Source organism: Caloenas nicobarica, chromosome Z (genome assembly GCF_036013445.1).
Source record: "Caloenas nicobarica isolate bCalNic1 chromosome Z, bCalNic1.hap1, whole genome shotgun sequence".
In the NCBI taxonomy this organism is placed as follows: domain Eukaryota; kingdom Metazoa; phylum Chordata; class Aves; order Columbiformes; family Columbidae; genus Caloenas; species Caloenas nicobarica.
In genome coordinates, this window is record NC_088284.1 from 46,773,875 (window position 1) to 46,795,496 (window position 21,622).

The 21,622-nt window shown below is 39.3% G+C and overlaps 1 protein-coding gene across 2 annotated transcripts in view; it reads left to right on the forward strand.

Moving 5' to 3' along the window:
- Nucleotides 1-21,622, forward strand: part of MEGF10 (multiple EGF like domains 10) — a 106,140-nt gene that overhangs the window by 36,570 nt on the left and 47,948 nt on the right. For both annotated transcript variants that reach the window (XM_065656035.1, XM_065656036.1), the window contains 3 exons: nt 5,195-5,287; nt 20,221-20,467; nt 21,045-21,165. In XM_065656035.1, the coding sequence (XP_065512107.1) occupies nt 5,195-5,287; nt 20,221-20,467; nt 21,045-21,165 (461 nt within the window). The remainder of the gene's footprint in view (nt 1-5,194; nt 5,288-20,220; nt 20,468-21,044; nt 21,166-21,622) is intronic.

Genomic DNA, 21,622 nt, shown 5'->3' on the forward strand with positions numbered 1-21,622 from the left:
CCAGTGCCTGCAACTGAGGTGGGAACAGAGCTCAAGCAGGCTGGTGGACTTGTGTCCAGGGGACAGGACATCTCCCACGGTGCTGAGAGGGCTGCTACAGGAAATTGCACACGCAGCAGATCATATTTTGTAGATACTTCAAGCTGGCTGATACTTTATAATCAGAAAGAGCAGGTCTGTCTTTTGTGTTTTGAGAAAATGAAAGGATATGATCCGCTGAAATAGACCTGTAAGTTGAACAAAGCAATATTTTAGAGAAGATTTTGAAGGAAACAATAAGATACAGAAGAAAATTGGAAATAAGATGTAGAAGGAAACAGGCAAGAGTAAGCTCAGATTGCTTTTCATATGATAATTGATTTTTTGCTTACAAAAGAAGATATGACTTATGCAATTTACTGCCTTCGGCGAATTTTTACACTGCTCAGTATCAAAAAGACTTCATGTTAAGTATTTCACCTGCTCTTACACATAAATATTTTCTTATATCATGTCCAGCAATTCTGTAGGAAGTCAATAGAAAACAGTTTCTCTGTCTCTGATGTCATTCATGTCTTTTCAGCTTGTTCTAGTACTTTTCATGTTGTCCTCACCTTACACTTTTTTGTAGGTCAGGTAGTGAATTTGGTTTTCTTATCCTCATCTTAAGTGCAATAATTTTTTTTACAGATGATGTCTCTTAAGGATGTTTAATTAAGATTCAGTTGCCAAGAATCACTAACCCATAGCATTTCTGGAGAATAATTTATTTTGGTTACAAAATAGGTTTTTATCTATATTCAGAGCACAGAAAGAAATAATTCTTTGATCAGATATATTTTGGCGCATTAAGAAACTTAAGAAAAAAAAAGGAAATATTGGATATCTTTAATTCTTCTGTGTATCTTGAAAATTTTGGGCACATTCTTGGCTTTCGTTTAGCTTCTTCAAAGTAAAGAATTACGTGTACTCCTTCTCTGAGAACAAAAAGAATTGTATTTGTGTGCTATATATGTAGATATATAATTTTAATTGGTCTTCACTGCATTTATTTGGAAGCAGCAATATTTATATTATACGTCTTCGTTCAGTGGTTCTTATCCCATATTTCTTTCTTATTAGAGTCAACAGACTTTTGGCTGTCAAATCCCTGGCATTGTTACCTTTAGATAACTTCTACAGAGACTTAGTAGTGGTAACCTGTTTTGAAGAGTTTTATTTGGTTTATGTTCTACTACTGGAAAAGTGAAACACCACTTCAGTGGCTGAAGAAAAGCTACTGTTGATTTAAGCTATTGTGGCTAAGAAAAGAATACTGCTCTAATCTGTGAGATGCCACTGCATCCGACCAAAAGTTTCACCTGTTATACTTTTGTTCTAAGAAAATTCTGTTTTATTATTGGAAGTAATTGATGGTTATTTGCACAGCACCACAGCATGTGCTGTTACACAGGGATTGCAGGAAGGACCTATGACCTGTCAGCCTCACCTCTCTGCCTGGGAAGATCATGGAACAGATTCTCTGAGAAGCTACGCTAAGGCATGTGGAGGATGGGGAGGTGATTGAAGACAGCCAGCATAGCTTCACCAAGGGCAAGTCCTGCCTGACCATCCTAGTGGCCTTCTGTGATATAGTAACTACATCAGTGGATAAGTGAAGAGCTATGGATATTGTCTATCTGGACACCTGTTAAGCCTTTGACATGCTCCCCCACAACATCCTTCTCTCTAAATTAGAGAGATATGGACTTCATGGGTGAACTGTTCAGTGGATGAGGAAGTGGCTGATGGTCGCATAGAGAGGGTAGTGGTCAATGGCACAATGTCTGGATGGGCACCAGTAAAAAGTGGTGTCCGTCAGGGGCCTGTGTCAGGACCACTACTGTTTAATATGTTCATCAGTGACATAGAAAGTGAGATCAAGTGCACCCTCAGCAAGTTTGCAGATGAACCAGGCTGAAAGGTGCCTGAAGATGGGATGCCATCCAGAGGGACCTGGACAACTCGAGAAGTGGGCCCACAAGAACCTCATGAGGTTCAACAAGGCCAAGTGCAGGGTCCTGCACCTGGCTCAAGGCAATCAATACAGGCTGAGGGACGAAGGGATTCAGAGCAGCCCTACAGAGAAGGACTTGGGGATACTGGTGGATGAAAGATTGGACATGAGCCAGCAATTTGCACTTGCAGCCCAGAAGGCAAATCATATCTTGGGCTGCACTGAAAGGAGCGTGGCCAGCAGGTCGAGAGAGGTGGTTCTGCCCCTCTGCTCTGCTCTGGTGAGACCCCACCTGGAGTCCTGTGTCCAGCTCTGGAGCCCTCAGTACAGGAAAGACATGGACCTGTTGGAGAGGGGCCAGAGGAGGCCACCAAGATGATCATAGGGCTGGAACACCTCTGCTATGAGGACAGGCTGAGAGAGTTGGGGTTGTTCAGGCTGTTCAGAGAAGGCTCTAGGGAGACCTTATTATGGTGTTTCAGTACTTAAAAGGGGCCTCTAAGAAAGATGGGAGCAGACTTTTTAGTAAGGCTTGTAGTGATAAGACAAGGGGTAATGGTTTTAAACTAAAGGAGGGGAGATGCAGGCCAGACATGGGGAAGAAATTTTTTACAATGAGCGTGGTAAAACACTGGCCCAGATTGCCCAGAGAAGTAGTAGATGCCCCATTCCTGGAGACATTCAAGGCCAGGCTGGATGGGACTCTGGGCAACCCAATCTAGTTAAAGATGTCCCTGCTCATTGCAGGGAAGTTGGACTAGATGACTTTAAAGGTAGCTTCTAACAAAAACTAGTCTATGATTCTATGGTTGTGTGATTCTATGTGCTCAGCATGGTGTGAGGGGTAGCGCAAGGAGATACTCAAGGAGCTGCTTCTGTACCTCTCTCTGGGTGCAATTTCTTACAACATTGTAATTTTTATATTTTTTTTCCATCTGTCTCACAGAGTATGTGATGGAATGTTGCTTTATTATATTTAGCCTTAGCGCTCAGGAGTTTGGTTTGAGTATGCTGGTATTCACTGAATTAGTCATATATGTGCACATGCAGAGACATGTATGTGTACAGGTACTGTGTTGTCTTATGGTTTACTGGTAGGATTTTTCATGCAATTGGTTTAGGGAGAGCTTCAGTGCCCAAGGCAGCACTTGCTAGGCAAGAATCTTCAAAGATACAAGTAATTCATATCTGGTTATAAGACTAATGGAAAATTTTGATGAATTACTTAAAGTCATTCTTTTCGTAATAAATAGAGAACAATGAAATAGCTTTGTATTAATATCTTGTATCATCTAACATTTAAAAAATCATATTCTCCCTGTTGATTTCTGATGAAGATCATTTTAATGCACATCTGAAAAGTAGCTTATTAGAAATAAAAGTTGAGAATGAAAATTAAAGGCTGTAAAAATATGGAATTAATGACTGAGATCCCAGATAACCAAAGATTTAAAAAATATATATAGTTAATCTCTGCGTGGCTTTCCTTTTTCTTGGCCACACAAAATGTAAAGATGACCTATGTGCTTCATCATGTTTAATTAGGAAGAAAACAGGACATTTTGCAAGATTTTTCCTAATTACTGTAGGGCATTTTCAATCCCTTCAGAACCGAAATGATTCACATATAGTCCCATTAAACTGTTGTAATTTCTCTGGAAAAGTTTATACAAAGAGAATTCCCATCCTGTGTACATTTTTTAAAGTTTTATTGTTGTTCAAACTAGCATTTGTTTGTATTTAAAGAGTTTGTATTAAAAGTATTACAGTGTATATATTTTAAAGTTGAGGGTATTTTGTGAGGAATATGAAGCCAGAAAGCTGTTGTTGGTTGCAGATTCTTCCTTTTCAGTGTACTGTATTCTGAATAAGTTACATTGATGTTATGTTGGGTATTGAAGCCATTTCAAATTTTTCTTAAAAGTTTCAAATAAAATCCTTATTTAAAAGTAAGCCTTAACTGTAGAAACACATGCTTGCAAATAATACTTAAAAAGAAAATTTTCAAGCAGCTTTGCTTAGCACTTAGAATAAAGGTTGCAGTGATTCATAGGGTTTGTGTGTGCCCAGGTGGCCAAAAAGGCCAAGAGCATCCTGGCTTGTATCAAGAATATCGTGGCCAGCAGGACTAGGGAAGTGATTGTGCCACTGTACTCAGCGCTGGTGAGACCCCACCTTGAATCCTGTGTTCAGTTTTGGGCTCCTCACTACAGGAAAGACATTGAGGTGCTGGAGAGAGTGCAGAGAAGAGCAACAAAGCTGGTGAGAGGCCTGGAGCACCAGTCTGATGAGGAGCAGCTGAGGGAACTGGGGCTGTTCAGCCTGGAGAAAAGGAGGCTGAGGGGAGACCTGATCGCTGTCTGCAACTGCCTGAAAGGAGGTTGTAGCATGGAGGGTGTGGGTCTCTTCTCCCGAGTAGCAAGTGATGGGACGAGAGGAAATGGCCTCAAGTTGTGCCAGGGGAGGTTTAGATTGGATATTAGGAAAATTGTATTAATGAAAAGGGTTGTCAGGCATTGGAACAGGCTGCCCAGGGAAGTGGTTGAGTCACCATCCCTGGAGGAGTTTAAAAAACATATAGATGAGGTTCTTAGGGACATGGTTTAGTGCTGGAGTTAGGTTATGGTTGGACTTGATGATCTTAAGGGTCTCTTCCAACCTAAATGGTTCTGTGATTCTACCTTGTGCCTTATCTTAATCATCATCACCGTTCTGTTGTGATTCATTTGAACTGTGCAGCCATTCAGAAAAAACAATATTAAAATATTGATGTGTTGCAAATCATGTTTTATCCATGCTTTTGCCAGAGAACTCCTCTTTTATGCATACACAAGTTCTCCTTTTCTGGGAGTGAGGGCTTACATCAGAGAATCACATGGTGGTTGAGGTTGGAAGGTACGTTCAGACTGGTTTCCAACCTATATCATACTATGACTCTTTTTTCATTAAATGTAGACAATTTTCATTAAATGCAAAAGCATTTGAGTAGCACCAACATGGTTTTAATTGGAGCCTTCAAATTTAGGAGAAATAGAAGGGAGTGAAGTAAGAAAATTTATTTTGAAGAGATGTCACCAAATATTAATACAGTAATGTTTATTTTGCTTTTAAAATATATTTGGAACATGAAAGACATGGGTTAGGAATAAGTTTAGGATATTTTTCCTAGTGCTATGAGTACTTTTTTAATATTTTCTTTTTTATTTCCTTCTCTGGCAGCTCATTGTGCTGATAAATGTGTCCATGGTCGTTGTATTGCTCCAAACACCTGTCAGTGTGAGCCTGGCTGGGGAGGACCCAACTGCTCCAGTGGTGAGTTTTCACCTGCTTCTGCCTGTCTCGTGCTCTTTCCACAGTGTTGTCCTCTCTTTTGGGCAGATTATCATCGATCCCATGGTTGGGCTTCTGCTCTCTGGTCAGGGGCTTGCTCTGAGCTATCAGGTTACTCTTTGTGACCTGATTTTTCTTCATTACTCGCAAGCAATGTTGCCCTGTCACAGCACTAAATGTCAGGAGCTATTTTGTGCTCAAAAACATGCCAGATAATGCAGAACTTAGTATGTGGAGTAAAGTAGATAAAATTGTATTTTAACTATAAGAAAATATCTAATTTTTCATTTTCCTAATGCATAAAGAATGATGGTGCCAGGTCATGTTTAAAAACTACGAGCAACACCTTCCTCACAACTCTATCCTCCTTTTTAACTTTGCCAGTAACTTGTAGTTTTTTTCCCGTGTTCTCCTCTTGCATGATTAGTTGCTCCCAATCTGCTTAGTCTCTTTTTGTGTATGGTGGGTTGACCTTGGTTGGTTGCCAGGTGCCCACCAAGCTGCTCTATCACTCCCCTCCTCAGCAGGACTGTGGCAGGGGGCAGAAGGGGAGAAAACAAGATGGAAGAAAATTCATGGATCAAGATAAAGGCAGTGTAATAAAGCAAAAGCAAAGGCCACATGTGGAAGCAAACGAAAAGACTTATTCTCTGCTTCCCATCAGCAGGCTGTGTCCAGCCACTTCCCATGAAGCAGGGCTTCAGTGCGCATAGTAGTTGCTCCAGAAGACAAACATCACATAATGAATGTCTGCCCTCCTCCTCCTTTCTCTTAGCTTCTATAGCTGAGCAGATGTCATATGGTATGGAATATCCATTTGGTCAGTTTGGGGCAATCGTCCTGGTTATGCCCCCTCCCAAGATCTTGCCCACTGACAGTCTCCTGATGAGGGGGCAACATTGGAGAGACAGCCTTGATGCTGGGGTAGGACTGCTCAGCAGAAGCCAAAGCACTGGTGTATTTTCAGCACCTTGCTAGCTACCAGTACAAAGCACAGCACTATGAAGGCTGCAGTGGGAAAAATTAACTCCATCTCAGCCAGATCAAATACACCATTTTACTTCACTTACTAGCCACGTTTCTCCAACTTTCTTCTCCTTCCCCTTTGCACGAGATTGTGTTCAGGAGACGATGGGAGCAAGAGCGGTGTATTAAGGACACATGCAGCAGGAGACAGGGGCAGGTTGGCACCTTTCCTGCTTGGTCTGTGGGTGCAGTCACATGCAACCCAGTGAGCAGGTGGTCATGCTTAATAAAGAAATTGTGAAGATCAAGGCAATCACATGCTTGATGCAAGAACATAGCAAAATGTCAAAATCACAAAGTGAAGTAGTAAAATAATACCAGTTTATGACCTTGTTAGTCACTGCTGTTGTCTAGACTCCTTGAGTGTAAAACCAGGCACAGCAGGGTGCAATGAGGTAACAAGGTCTGCACAGAGGGCAGAAACCCCTTGGGGCAGGGCTGGCATGTTTGTGCACTGTCCCTTCCTCTGCTAAAGGGAATCATTTGTGCAGACTACGAATTGTTATTTTTTCTTCCATTTGCCTGAAATAGAGTTTATCAGAATAATTCTTGATTTTTGTATTTATTATAGTTATTTATACCATCTTTCTATTCCCCTCTGTAAGGTCTTTGGAAATGTAATGTTTAGGGTAACATTACAACCATATACTTCGTTACATTAAAGTTCAAAGTCGGTCACTGCTAGTGACGATCCACTTGGAAGGAACATATTTTAGTCAACAACAAAAAAATATGCTTACAATTTTAATTGCATAGAGCACATAAAATTCTAATTCATAAATCAGAGCTTGATGTCTTGCAAAGATATGCTCATCAGCGAGACGAAACCAATGTGGTTGCATTTTCACATTTTCACCCTCATTTTATTCCACTTAATAGTGGGTGTTTTTGTTGTTGTTGTTTTTAACAAGGTGCTGTAGTGACTCTGCATCTGAACTGAGCCATTGTTCAGGCAGCATATTTTGTGAAATTTGAGAGAGAGTAAATAAAAGTAATTAATTATAAATTACATGAGTAAGATATTAACCATTTAGAAATTGTTATGTTTGTTGCATACTCTTTGTATATACTTACATGTGATTCTTTTCATAAACCGCTCTGAAGCAATGTCGAGTTTTCCATAAGGCATAAAACTGAAAAAGTTAGCAAAACAATGCTACTGTAATACTGATGTTAATCTATGTGCTGAATGATCAAAAGAAATTGTCAAAAAATGTTATCTTTCTTTTTGAAATCTTTATGTATTGAGCTTTTCTGTAACTAATCAAACATGCAGAAGTGCATCACTGGATGATGTAGAATGGGGAAATACTGTTATTTATTGGGATTTCCAAGTTCAAAACTCACTGAAAGGGCACTTTAGATAGACAGGAACCTCTAAATCTGTCTTTGGAAAAAATCCTTCCTCTCACGGGATTTTCTATAGTCCATTTCCCTTACCTGTCTGGTATCATTCATTCTGAATACATGTGCAGATCTTTTCCTCTGCTCCTTCCTCAGCTGGCTGCTTTTGATTGCTTGTCACAGCAGCCTCAATAGCAAAAATGCTTTCTGGTGTGCATATACAACAGGCCAAAGCTGAAAGAGCCTTTGTTTGTGTACGTTTGAACAGTGTGATCTCTGGAGAGGTTGGTGATCCTCTAAAGGCTTTTGCGTGATGTTAGAGCTAACTGGAACTGCCAAAATTTTTTCGGATCCATAGTGTAGTCCTAGGAGAAGGGGGGTTGGCTGGGGAGGAAGATATTTTTGTGCATGTGCTACAGGGACATTTGGTTTGGAATTTCTCCCATTCCGTGTGGACAAACTTAAGAAAGATGTTGCTTTCACCATATTGTCCTTCCGGGTTTGAGTGCTGCTGTTTGTTGCTAGCTGTGCATTATTTCCGTATTGGTGTGTCTGAGAGATACAGTGCAGATCAAGTTGAGTTGAAGAGCAGTGGATAGTGTTGGAAAGGCAGTAAATGACAGGGTTTTGGCTCTGTAGCTCTTCATTGCTTGCCCTACATAGGAGATTTTAATCTTTTGCCTTTAACTATATTTTCTGCATGATCCCCAACTTAGTTAGTTTTAGTAACAGGTGCAATCAGATAAAGAGATGCTTGGTTTTAAGAATAATTTTGTTGATATGGCAAGTTATTCATTCAAGAAAAATACAGTCTATCATAGAAACATTTAAACTATGTAACTATTTAACCAAAGAATAGAGAAGGAAAAATGATTACAAGGCAGGCCAGTGTTTTTGTAAGGCGGACACTCAGAGATTTAATCATTAGTGATGACCAAATAAAATACGGTGACTGAAAGGGAGAGATTATTCTCAAAGTATGAGATATTAGGCAAACTTCCAGATTTAGTAATCTGTTCATTTTCCATGGACACAAAAATGCTAGAAGAAACTCTTCTACCTAAGCACTATACTTTTTGTAAAACTGAATAATTAAACTTTTTCTTCCGAAGTACTATTCTTTCTCTATTAGGACTGATTATTCTACTGACAAAGGTGTTTCATCTCTAAGTATCTGAGAACAGAGTTAGTCCTATTGCAGCATATGTCCATCTGCCATCCCCCAGTTTGATTTTACCTGTTGTTTTTCAGTTATATAAACCCAGGGTATTTCAAATAAATTTCTAAACCACATGCCACATCTTCTATGTGACAGTAGCTTTCTGGGTGGTAGGTGCAGACAAGGGCTTCCTAAACGCTGTAATGTTCTCTCCAAAAGTGACAGAGTGATTGCATGGACTAAATTCATGCATTGTGCAGTAAAAGCTGAATCAGCAAGCTTTGTCACCTGTCTTTGCATACCCCTGTGTGCTATGGCCTAATAACCTTTCTCGGGACTAAACTTTTTGAGAGATTCCTATTTCCTTTTGTAGCAATGATTACCTCCTTTTTGTGATGAGTCTTATCCAATTCCCTGTTGTCTAGGTCAGTAGCTGCTTTCAGTTCAGGGAAAAGAGGAATAAAGATTTGACTGGACTACTAAGACTGTCTTCTTTCAGTGCTTAATTCTAGCCCATCCCATAACTGTCCTCACTGTCACATACTCTGCCTTTCTGAAAACCTTACATCCCACCTGAGAGGAAAACGTGATTGCATGTATTCTGTGAGCAAAACCTGAGTGGTGGCTGCGGAATTTGGCTAACTAGATATTATCTCCTTGGGGAACATTTACCGTGTGAGAAGAATTTTTCTTCAGGCCTTTTCTTTTTAGTTAAAGGAAACATACTATATTCCGCAGTGTTTGCTTGCAGTGAATTTCAGTGGGAGGTGATGAAAGAGATTATGATAATGAACATATATCTGAAAAGAAATACTACTTGAATTGAGAGCATCATTCATTTGTAGAACACTTCCGTTGTAGTGGGAAAGATGACGATCATCTGAAACAAGTTATTCTGATAAAGATTTATTGACCAAACACAGTAGTCAGGTCAATAGCAAATGAGTGGACAGAAGACATACTGAACCTATCTTTCGGAGTGAGAAAATCAGTACAACCAGTGCATTGTCAGCACCAGTTTGAAGACGTGTTTGTGAACTTCAGGAGTATAAGTTGATGGGTTCTGGGCTGGGGACAAGGACAAGATTTAGAAAAAAAGGACACAGTGGTAAAGATACCTGTGTTTGTAGATTAAAAATGTAAACAAACAGATTTTATTGAGAAACAAACAGATCAACCCAACCTTTCCCTCCCAGGCTGGATTATTGTTTATATCAAATTTTTAACTTGCATGTGTCAAATTGAATTGTTACATGTTATAAGAGCACTTTTGACTACAGGTTGTAAATAAAGCAGTCTTCTGTAAAAGTTGCCACACGTAATGATAGTTGGCTGTCTAGATGCTTAGAGATGGTCAAACAATATTTTAAATTTGTAGATTAAGTTTTCTGCCTGTTTTCTGCTCACAGTCTTGCCACAGTATTTGCTATAATATGTAATATATGGAGCTGATTGTCAGTTTTGAATGCATGTGCAATATAGATACACATGCAGCCTAACATGGAACCCCACTAAGCAATCAGGACATTCACTTTGTTTTTCTTCTCGTGCCTAGTAGTCCACAAATAATTCCTTCAAAATCAATAGGACACTTTCTGAATAAGCTGTAGCAGAGGCAAAAGGCCAAAATCAATACTACACCAACTTGTCTGAAAAGCTTTCGTGATCCCCCAGCTGGCCTGAGTAGTAGAGCAAAAAGGGAACAATGTCTTTGTGGTTTGTGACAAGTATATTAGGATTGTTTGTTCAAATATGAATAGGCATTTTCTATTTTTATTATATTTAAGTGGTCTGAGATTTGTTTGAATCACTGGGTTTTAATTTGTAATTTGATTCTGTTGGTTGTTTATAGAGTTTCATTTGGACTATAGTTTGAGGGCACAGGGATAGAGAAAGTGGCACTAAGGCGTAATTTGGCCCCAGGGTTTTATAAAGCATGAAAAGAGAACTGGCTTTTTCCTTAATACATTAAGCTGAGTGTTTAAAGCTGGCATCTCAGAGAAACATCTTCTTATCTTTAAATGCACTTGTTAAGGAAACTTTTAAGGTACAGTAGCTCTGCTACTGTCAGATTTCCTTTCCTGTCCTGGGTGCTTGTAAAGTTCGCAAATTCCATGAAAATCTCACTGTTTTCTTCATGGGACTTGGCAAAGACAGAATATGGCAGAAACTGGATCCCTTGGCATAGCCCGTGTGAGACGCTCACGTGAGTTACAAGCACTGCCAGTTACTCAGTGGAGCCTGTAATTTCCATTAACCCTGCAGAGGTGGGTGTATGACTGTTTTCCACAGACACCGTTGCACCCCAAGTGAGACAGCCCCCTTGATGTGGGGAACCAGACAAGGTCCTGGGGAGCATCTTGTATCCTCTGATGGCACAGCTTGTGAATCTTGAACTGAGCATCTTTCACCAAGGCGTTTCTCCTCTTTTTGTTTGTTGAAAGCATTTTGACTAACCGAGCTTGCAAGAGATGCTTAGAGAGCAAGCTCATCCTTAAGTCTTCCAAGCCATTCAACAAGCTGTAGAAATAGGTTCTGGCTTTAACCACATGCTTGCAGCAGAAAGGCTTGATTCACAGAACTGAGAAACTGCTACACACACGAGTGAAACTGCAGAGTATCCTGACAGGGAGCTATTTGCTTTTATGGAAAATGTAGGGAAATAGCTCATTCAAGTAATGCAGAGCTGCCTCCCACCCCAGCTCCCAAACGGCTTCGTGCACAAATGCATCCTGCTAACAACAGTGACAACAAGTTCTAAACAGTCTTAAGTTTAACCCTTTCTTATTACATATGTCTTCCCCATAATCTCCATTACCCTTAGTTCTTCTGTATTTTTTACTTCTGTAATTCCCCTGACTTCTCCTCAGTTTTGCCAGTTTTTCTCCTTTAACAAGGCTGAATATTTATGGGTTAAGAAACTAACCCACCAGCAACTTAGGTCAGGTGCTAATAGGTAAAACAGGTGTTGATGGAAGTTGCCATCACCTTCATTGTCGACAGAGTCACTACAGTGTCACTGTGGTAGGTAGTATCAAAATTCCCAGGGCTACATAGCAGCCATGCCTTTCTAGAGTCCAGTACAACAACATATTTGAAAGTATATTATTCTTATTTTTAATATAACTTCTGTTCTATAAACAATTTTGATCTCGAAGTTTTATGAAATTGAATTGATTTTATGGACAAACCAGTATTTTGCTGAATTGCAGGTCCAATCTTTAAGCAAAAGAAGAAATAACAATATGTTTTCCACAAAGCTGAGTTATTAAATTTACTTATGTTGAGATTTACTGAAGGAAGACATTGAAGTAAATGGTGATAGTTTTATTGATTTAAAAACATTTTCTGGATCAGAGATGCTTTTCATTTCTGCTTTTCACCATATCTTAAACTTTGTATTTTTGTGGTGTTTACCTAAGTTGATTCTTGAATAATTTTTTTCTTCCTAGTAACAATGCAAAAGTATTTTTAGTATTGGTTTAGTTTCAAACTGCCTTAAATATTGGCAGACTTAAATATTGTCAGTGTCTCACTTAGCAGGATCTGAAGGATCTGAAGGATAACATTTGTTCCTAATTTTAAAATTAAGATGACCTTCAAGGCATTGCAGAAAATAAAAAAGGCTAATTTATGGTCCTACAAGGAGATCTGTGCAAAATCAGAATCACGGCATGACAACAGTCCATTTTATGCAGTACAATCAGATTCTTATAATTTTGTAACTCTTCCTGTAATAGTGATTATTTTAACAGGTTTTATCTCAGTAGTGGGATAAAATGAACACGAAGAGCCATCTGTGTGCGTTTGCCTTAGCATTTATCTGACCTTGTGTTCTGATGTCCAAAACACTTTAAAGAGTCTTCTGAAATTTATGGCATGTGAAAGGCATATAGTTCCAGTCTTTTATAAGATCTGAAAAACACGTTTTCATTGTTCTTCCACTTCACGGATCAAAAGACTTTTACAAAGTAAAAAAAGAAAAATCCCTAAATTAAATTAAAGCTTAGCATTTTGAATAAAAATCCTTTCTTATAGCCAAAACAAAAAGTAAGAATGAAAAATATGCCACAGGGTAAAAAGCCTGCAATATAACAAATTAAATCAGATAGAAACAAAAGACTCAAAGAGAATCCAGAGTTAATAGAAAATGCATTCTGAAAAAAAGAAACGCTACTATGCATTTCTGTGTCTGGGATGTTAGTAAAATAAGTCTTTTACTAAAAGTCATTGATGTTTTATAATTTATATGAGTGATTCTCTAAAGGAAAAAGATTTATTTTCCGATATGCATGTGCTTATGTTTTTGTGGCATCCTGAGGTGACTAGAACGGAGTGTATAAAAACTATGTGGACAATAATCTCATGTTTTTATTAAATAGGACTTGGAATGTTTTCTAAAGGATGTTTTTATTCTACTTTTCAGAATAGCTGGCTTTGTTTTCTGTCTTTTTGGACTAATCTCTGAAATTTCTGTTTGCCATGTTCCACATTAACTGTCTCGCTATCCAGGCTGACACAGAGGTTGATGTAACAAGAGGCTTAATATATCTTGCAGAATTTTAAACACACTTGAGTATTTATAGCTTTTGGAATCAGTGGGAATTTACTTTTGTTTGGTTTAAATCCGAGTTGGGAGAACGATTATTTGTTTCCTATCCTGCTGCAGTATCCTAAGGGAAACGAACGCCACCAGTTTAGATCTCCAGCTAACCAAATCATAATAGCAGAGAGTAGTTTCAAGAATACTGTCTACATTTTCCAAGAAGGATGATGTGGATTTAGATCAGTGACAAAATTTATATTTTTGTCACGGTTTTTGCTTAGTGAATCAATGATTGTTGTTCTGAACACAAGCACACTCAGAAAAGATCATTAAGAGTAGCATCCACATGACTATGAATTTTATGCCCTTAACAGTAAGAGTATTTGAGAATCCATAAAGTATTATCCAAGTTCAGTTTTGCATAGACCAAAGGTACATGATGCCTTAATGTAATATATGTCCCGTTTGACTGTTGTCATGGTATATGAAATACTTTCTTCCCTGTCGAGGACATCAATCCAGTTTTCTGATAAAATTTTAATCTAAAACATTGTGTGTGCCATGTCTTTCCAAGCCTTCATATTTTAATTATGGCACTCTCTCTGGGAAAAACAGTAAATACATTTCAAGGTGTGCAAAATATCCTACACATGAGTTAGAATTAAATTTCCCTTCTGTTGACATTTGGAAGTTAGATGGGCATCTGTTATTGATAAAGAAAAGAGAGGACTTGTCCTGGGTGTTTCCTTACTGAGGTCATCAGAAAAATAGTTGAGGTGAGTGGCTCCTCTCACCTATGAATTTAAATGCCACCTTCATAAAAGATTATTCTGTTTTATTGTAAAATTCTTGCTGAGATTTGTCAGATTCCACTTACTGCCAGTTAGATACTTGAAGTATTAGTTCCACTAATATATATTGGAGTTAAGGCAAGCATGTTTCTTGCTTCTGGAACAGAGGGAAGAGTCATTCTTCCAAACACTAAACTGTGGACAGCCTTAGGGAAATTTTTGATAGTAAGATTGTCTGTTGGCTACTCCTTTGGGGATAAATCAAAGTTTTCTCAATATTGGCCTATTTTGCCTACAATGGCTATGGTTGGTTATTAGCGATGGATATTTCCTGATAATGCAAGTCACTTTTGGGCCCTCCTAGAAATGTTACTCATTTCTTATTTATATTCTCTGCTCAAAATGCTAGAATAGTTCTTAAACAGGGCATGTTACAATCTGTCTACTTAGAGCTGTAGAGGATGGTTGTTCTTGCTCGTGGCTGTCTCTGCTGGGGATTTGTGGACTCCTACTGCAAGTACAGAACAGAAAGTGTCCTCTGCCCTAGAAAATCTGTGTTTGAAGGAAAAGAAAAGAGATAACACAAAGCTGGAAACACATAGGAAATGAGGAAGGAAGCAAACACTCATAAATTACCATGGCAGGTAGCGGTTTTGCCATGCTTGCCATATTAACTTTTTGTGGACTTGACAGGAAGGAGGAGTTATAAGGTAGGCAGTGGAGGAGGACAACATGGCAATTTTATGGCTTGGATTATAGAGAGCTGTGCCAAGTTGTAGAGGCAACTTGAAGAGAAACAAGGAAGATGATAGTCTGAAAATGCAACAAAGGGGCTAATGTCATGGGCAATGCGGATGTGAGGGGTTGATATTTGTATACTGGACAAGAAATGATAGATGAGGGCTACACCATAAAGGCCATGAAAGTATGGGCAAGGCAATAGAGATCTGGGAGTCAAAAAAGGATCCAAAGGAATACACAAAGATTTAGACTTGTCCTTGATGTGACAACCTAGAGAGGAAGAAATGTCTGTCAAAGATGATGTAGAAGTTATGGGAAGCTTCAGTTTGTTTTACATGCTGGAGAAAGGAAAATCAGCGTTCAAGTACTAAAGGCTGTGGCTCCTTGAACCTATCTGAAGAAATTACGTTGGAGTTTTGAGGAGACAGAGAGAGGAATTCTGTCTATTTGCTACTGTTTGCTTATTTAAAATTTGTACTTCACAGTATTGCATTCCAAGTGAGGGAGTGTTCACTCTCTTTTGGCTGTCTGTTGTAGGGAATTTTGTTTTCAGTTTTTTTAAAAGACCATAAAAATACATTAGCCAAATGCTGTGGTAAGAATCTCCTCTGTTTTGGTGACAATGGTACATATGTTCAGAAAAACACAGCAGTGTGTGTTGCAGAAAGATGTGTAAGCCAGAGTGAAGTCTCATTCTTTTGTCTTGGTGCTACATATAGGACAGCTACAAAAAATGATAGCAAGAAAAGTAAACTGTGATTCTTCACTTTCACCTTTCCATTAGCAAAAAAAAAAAAACCAAAACACAACGATTTTTTAGAAAGCATTGCAATAAACGTTGTCTGGCTTGAAGATCATATTACAAAGGAAATTTTAGCATGCTTAAAACATAGTTGCAAGTCAGAGTTTCTAAGGAGAATTTTCTTCTGAAATGTTCTTTGGCTTGATTTGATAGCTTTATTTTTTTCTCATTATAGACCATTCTTTAGAGCAGTACAGAATCATAGGTGATCAAGGTCGGTTTGTCAGCAATAAACTTGGACTCATTTGCATTCTTCTTTTTGTTGTCTTTTAAAGAAGTCAACGACAATGAAAAAAAGGCAGAAAAAACCCTTACAAGTATGTGACCACATTTAATTAAATATGTCTTTGTTTATAAGGAGCAATAAAGGAGTTACCAAATTCTTCGTATGTTCTTCACATTGTTATAAAAATTCATACCTCGCACTATAAAATAGTAGGGCTCCTTCCACCACAATTTGCAAATCACCAGCTGCTCACAGAAGCCATGAGCATAAAACCACATCTAGCCCAGCATAATAACAATCTGCATTTAAGTTATTGTACTAGGAAATACAGAACTTTAATCTTCCAAGATGCTACAAAAGTCCCCAAAATGGTAGCAATTTGCATCACAGATACCATTTCTTCTTGGAGTTGTTTTTTCCACTGTCGAATCCTTGAGCTTCCCTATGTTTCTAGAATCGTCGTTTGGCACTCAGTTTCAATGAGCATTTCTTTATTATGGTAGGCCTGTATTGTCTTAGAGTATCATACCTTACTTGCTCACTTTAAATGAGGATTTATACAATGCAGTGTCCTCATTCCCAAAGGCAAACTTTTGCTTTCACTGAGTAGTCTTTTGAGAGAAAAGTTCTCTGTCCTGTGTTTGTAGCGTTGTGGGATGTGCACAGCACGTATTGCAGTGACAAACAAGATATTCCCAGATGAACAGAATATATAAAAAGAAAAATGACAATAAGATGTGGCGTTAATGCCATGGTGTTTGCTAAACATTTACTTCAATTTTTTTAATTTTTTCCCCTACAGGGTAAGGCAAAGGCAGAAAGGACCCTGTGAGTCTACTGTAACAGGTGACAGGGAGCAGTACAGCTAGCTGGTTTTTTTGTGTTTCAAACAGACAAACCTGAGGATGAAAATAATATATGTGAAAAGGGGAAGGAGAATGACTATTGTAAAGGAAGGAGCTCTGCTTAAAACAGAACAGCATTAGGCCAGTTCTGTATCATCAACACAGAAAATTAACTCTGGTTTACTGATTGGGTTTTGTATTTCTTCAGGATTCAAACTGTTTCCAGGAGTTATTTGGGCTGAGATGCATCATTGTCCTTGTGTTGAAACCATTCTGAACATGGGGCTCTCGTCTCTGTACTTTGGTTCCCTTTCACATATACCCTGTGCTGAGACAGATGATTTATGGCTCCAAATCTGTTCAGAGGCCAGTAGCTGACACTTCTGTGTGTGCGTGCATGTAGTGTTTGCATATACGCGTGTGCCTGTGACCTTGGTGCAGTCAGGACAATCAGAGCAGCTATTCTGATTAAACTCCAGCTGACAGTCTGTAACCTGACGATAGTCATTAACTCAAAGACTATCTCATGCCACCAGATTAGCAGCTGTGTGATTTCCAGCCTGTCTTTCTTAGTGTCTGAATACTAGGAAGCAGCAGAAATAGTCTGATGTAATAGCTGGTAAATTTAGCCTCCAAAACTAATTAAAAATAAACCAAACTCACCACAGGAAACATTTCTACCCTTTGGCCTCTTCTTTCTTAATAGTAAACTGAGCATCAGTTTCTGACAAATCACTTTAATTTTCTATGGGGAACATTATTGATTATCAGTCAGGGGACACAGAGGTAAAATGTGGGATTTATCCATCTCATTCAAAATTATTATTTATTCCTATTAATCCTGCAAATTTCTCCACAGTTCTGTCCATAACTCACAGATAGATGCTAGACTGGTGGCAGACCTTGTGTGAAGGACTATTGTGCAGTTGTACTGTGGTGGGGCCACTGTTGTCCTGTCGACATGCTTCACCATTGTGCTGTAGTGAAAAACTGAATAGTAAATATTTTTTTACCCACCTGGCCGTTGCCAGGAGAATGGTTATGAGACTGGAAATCCTATTAGCAGCCATATGATGCATTGTATTTTAGTGATTTCCTGCAAACGTAATGAGAAGATCACCCTAGGAAGCTAATAAATTACTATATACTATGCAGTACATGCTCTTACAGTAAAATAGTCAAGAAAAGTTCAAGTTCGCAGTCGTAGCATGTTAACCTTGGATGTCAGTAAATCTCCAGGAGGCATCTGGATGCATCCTAGGAGGGCAAACTGGGGATGGGCTTGTGAAAAAGAGAGCAGAGGGAGTATGAGGCCTCCACTGCACTAATGAAGCAGTTCCTAGCAAGGTAGTCTTGGTGCCTGTGTGTTCAAGGCAGTGGCAGATGTGTGGTACTAAGTGTTTCTGGTCTTTGTGGCTCTGAGACTCCTTATGCTGGATCTTCAAGCAGCTACATGAATGTTGTTGCATTGCACCAAACATCCAATGTCCAGATATTGGTGAAAGAACACAAGCTCACACTTACCAACCAAGAATAACTCTTCTCTTGCCTTTTATGCCTTTGTATCTAGAATGTGTTCAGGCCACATTCATCCTTGACTGAGCACTGCACTGAAAGTTGTGGTCTGACGACCAGTCTGAATTCTTCTGTTTATCAGACATGCCTGGATGGTTTGTTGTTTTGGTGTTTTTTTGGTTTTGTTTTTGGTTTGTTTTGTTTTGTTTTGTTTTTTAAGTTTTAATTATTCCATGAGAAATGGCTGAAATTGAAATTGTCAGTTTTGTCTGGAAGCAGGAGGAAGACTTGTTATCTGAATCCAGATGAACGTGTTAAACAAAAAAAAATGTAGGGTTATCTGCTCAGTCACAACTGTACATGCGACTATCTCAGATGTCTCACCACCCATACATATATTTATATATATCCCAAAATAGCTACTTTCCTGACAACAATTTGAGGACTGGTTAAGCATGAGGATTACACTTTCTATTCCATACAGACACATTGAGAAGAACCATATAGCTGTTCTGAATGAATGTGTGTTATCATGGGGAAAGGCAACTTGTGAGGTGCTGTGTGCTGAAGACAGCAGTGTGTTGTAGTATAGTCCAGAACAAAACCAACACACCTTCGAAGAGAGAAGCCAATGAGGTGGACAGTTGTCCTGTCAGTATTGCTGGGTGTTTATAGCACGTACAATACATTCTGTTGCTCTGTAGTTTATTGTGTGTAGGTGCTCACAGTATCTCCATTATGGATGCATGTTCTAGTGACCTCTCCAGGAAAAAAAAAAAAAAAATCTTAAGGAGTAGATTCTTTAAAAGGCCCTAATCCCTTTATATTTTTGTAGCCTCAGTGAACAGCTCCTATAGCTGAATAATTCCTACCCTGAGGAGGATTCTTGAATTACTTTGCATTAGTCTAGGAAAGTGTGCCTGTTCTCTGCCTGGCTTTTTTGCCCTGGGACATGGCTGGGAGAACAATGGTTGTCAGTCTCCCAAGAGGAGAGCCCGGGCTTCCAGTTGCTGCAGTTGAGGCTTTCCCATTGTACTGCAGTTATCAACAAAACATAAAAATAAAATCAGGTCGTTTGACCGTATGATTAGCACATTCCTGTTGAACTCAAGGTGACTTTGGTCTTCTGGCTCTTTACAGAACTCCCATGTTTCTCACTTAAGAAAAATTCCTTCCGTAACATTAAGGTTTCTCTTTTGATGCTGAAATAACCTCTGAGTGGTTTGCTTACAGGGTTTTAATGGGCTGCATTAGGGCAGACTAGAAAAGATGCATTTGGATGATCATGAAGACACATTGGCAAACTAAATTTGTAACATCCAGATGAAATTTAACCACAAAATCAGTAATTTCTATTGCTTGAAAAAATGCTTCTGGTGTTTTCTTTTGCCCTATCGGTATATTTCAAGATTGAAAAGGACATATTTGCCATTATGGAAATAAGTAGGAACTTCTGGACTTGAAAAAAATAATAGTCTTATGTTGAGTAAGCTTTGGAACTTCCTTGTGGGATTCAGGCAGTTGTTTATGGATTTAGACTACTCTTTTTTACTTTTTTTTAGGTTTGTAACACTTGTCTGTGTAAATGGAAGCTCACTGCAAACATAACACTTATTTGACAGTGGAGAGTCATAATGAAGAGTTTTGACAGTGAAGGGTCTCAAACTTGCATTTACTTCACAGCTTCACATTTTAGAGTGTTTGCTTTTATGCTTAAGAAATCAATTTTATTGTGTGTGTAAATTGTGTTCTGCCTGCCTGCGAAGATCCTTGAGGACCCAGGAGAACTGAGGATGTACTACATAACTATTTCCATTTTATAACTTTTTCTTTTTTTTTCACAGTTGACTCATAATACCTCCAGTGCTGTAACATGAGCTGTTATAAAACTGCTGTAATTTTTTCCTTCTACTCCTTCAGCATGTGACAGTGACCACTGGGGACCTCACTGCAGCAGCCGCTGCCAGTGCAAAAACGGGGCCTTGTGCAACCCCATCACTGGAGCCTGCCACTGTGCGTCGGGTTTCAAAGGCTGGCGCTGCGAGGAACGCTGCGATCAAGGGACATACGGGAACGATTGCCATCAAAAATGCCAGTGCCAAAATGGAGCCACCTGCAACTACGTGACTGGAGAGTGCAGATGCCCCCCTGGGTACACGGGTGCCTTGTAAGCATTGAATGTATTATTGACAGGGGAGGGATACAGGTTTTAAATTGTGCTTACAAGAGAAACTAAGGTTAGATTAACTTCTAACACTGCTGTTGGTCTGGCTGATGTACAATACAGGGATGCAGGGCTGGTGGCTAAGAAGCAGCTGGGCAAAGCATGTGTAGCTGAGAGAAAGCCCTCTGGATCTAGACTACCTGAGTAAAAGCCGTGAAAAGTATGCAGGAGCTTCTTTATGACCACCGTGAAAACGGTTTGGCTACAAGTTTGCAAAAATTCGGCTTTGTCATTTCAGAATAGATTTTGAGCTTTGTCAGTAACAATAAATGAGCACCAACCAGTGTAGGAAGAAATATCTTTAAGAGTAAATAATGCCTAGTTTGCCAGGTCTGCTTCCTTGAATTTGTTGCATGGATGCTATACGATAATCAGCGTGCGTCTCTTTATGTTGAACTGCTTTCTGCTTCATGCGTTTGGCCAGAAAGTTAACGCTAGTATTAAAAACAAAGAGGTGGCTGGAGACTGGAGTGTGTGCCGAGGTAACGGTTGTCTCTGTTGTCCGCCACGGCCTCCCCAGCTGCGAGGACCTCTGTCCCCCCGGGAAGCACGGCCCACAGTGCGAGGAGAGGTGCCCCTGCCAGAATGGAGGCGTCTGTCACCACGTCACCGGGGAGTGTGCCTGCCCGCCAGGATGGATGGTAAAAACACTTTCTGAAATTGACACATCCCCAGAAAACTTCCATATTTCTAGATTTCGGGCAGCCTCAGGGAAGTGTAGCAAATGAGGAGAGCAAATGCAGACTGCCTGTAGCCAGGAGTAGTGGGAAGCGTATTTTAGCATGAGGAACTGGAATAAAATACTTACAAAACCATCTGTTACTGAAAATCCTTCGGTTCTGTGCTGTCATTTTAACCATAACAAAAGCTGGGGAGCAAAAGACATGAATGGCACTGTGATGAGGCAGCATCCTTTAGATCTTGTCTGAAAGTCGTTCATTTCTAGATATAATTTGATATTATAGGGAGGTGACACCGTTCTGTATTTTAGTAGTGGGTTTTATGCCTGTTGTTGTACGTATAGTACGCATGGCAAAAACCCCAAAACTTTAGATACTGTGTTAAATATTGTTGATGGAAACGGGGCATCAGAACTTC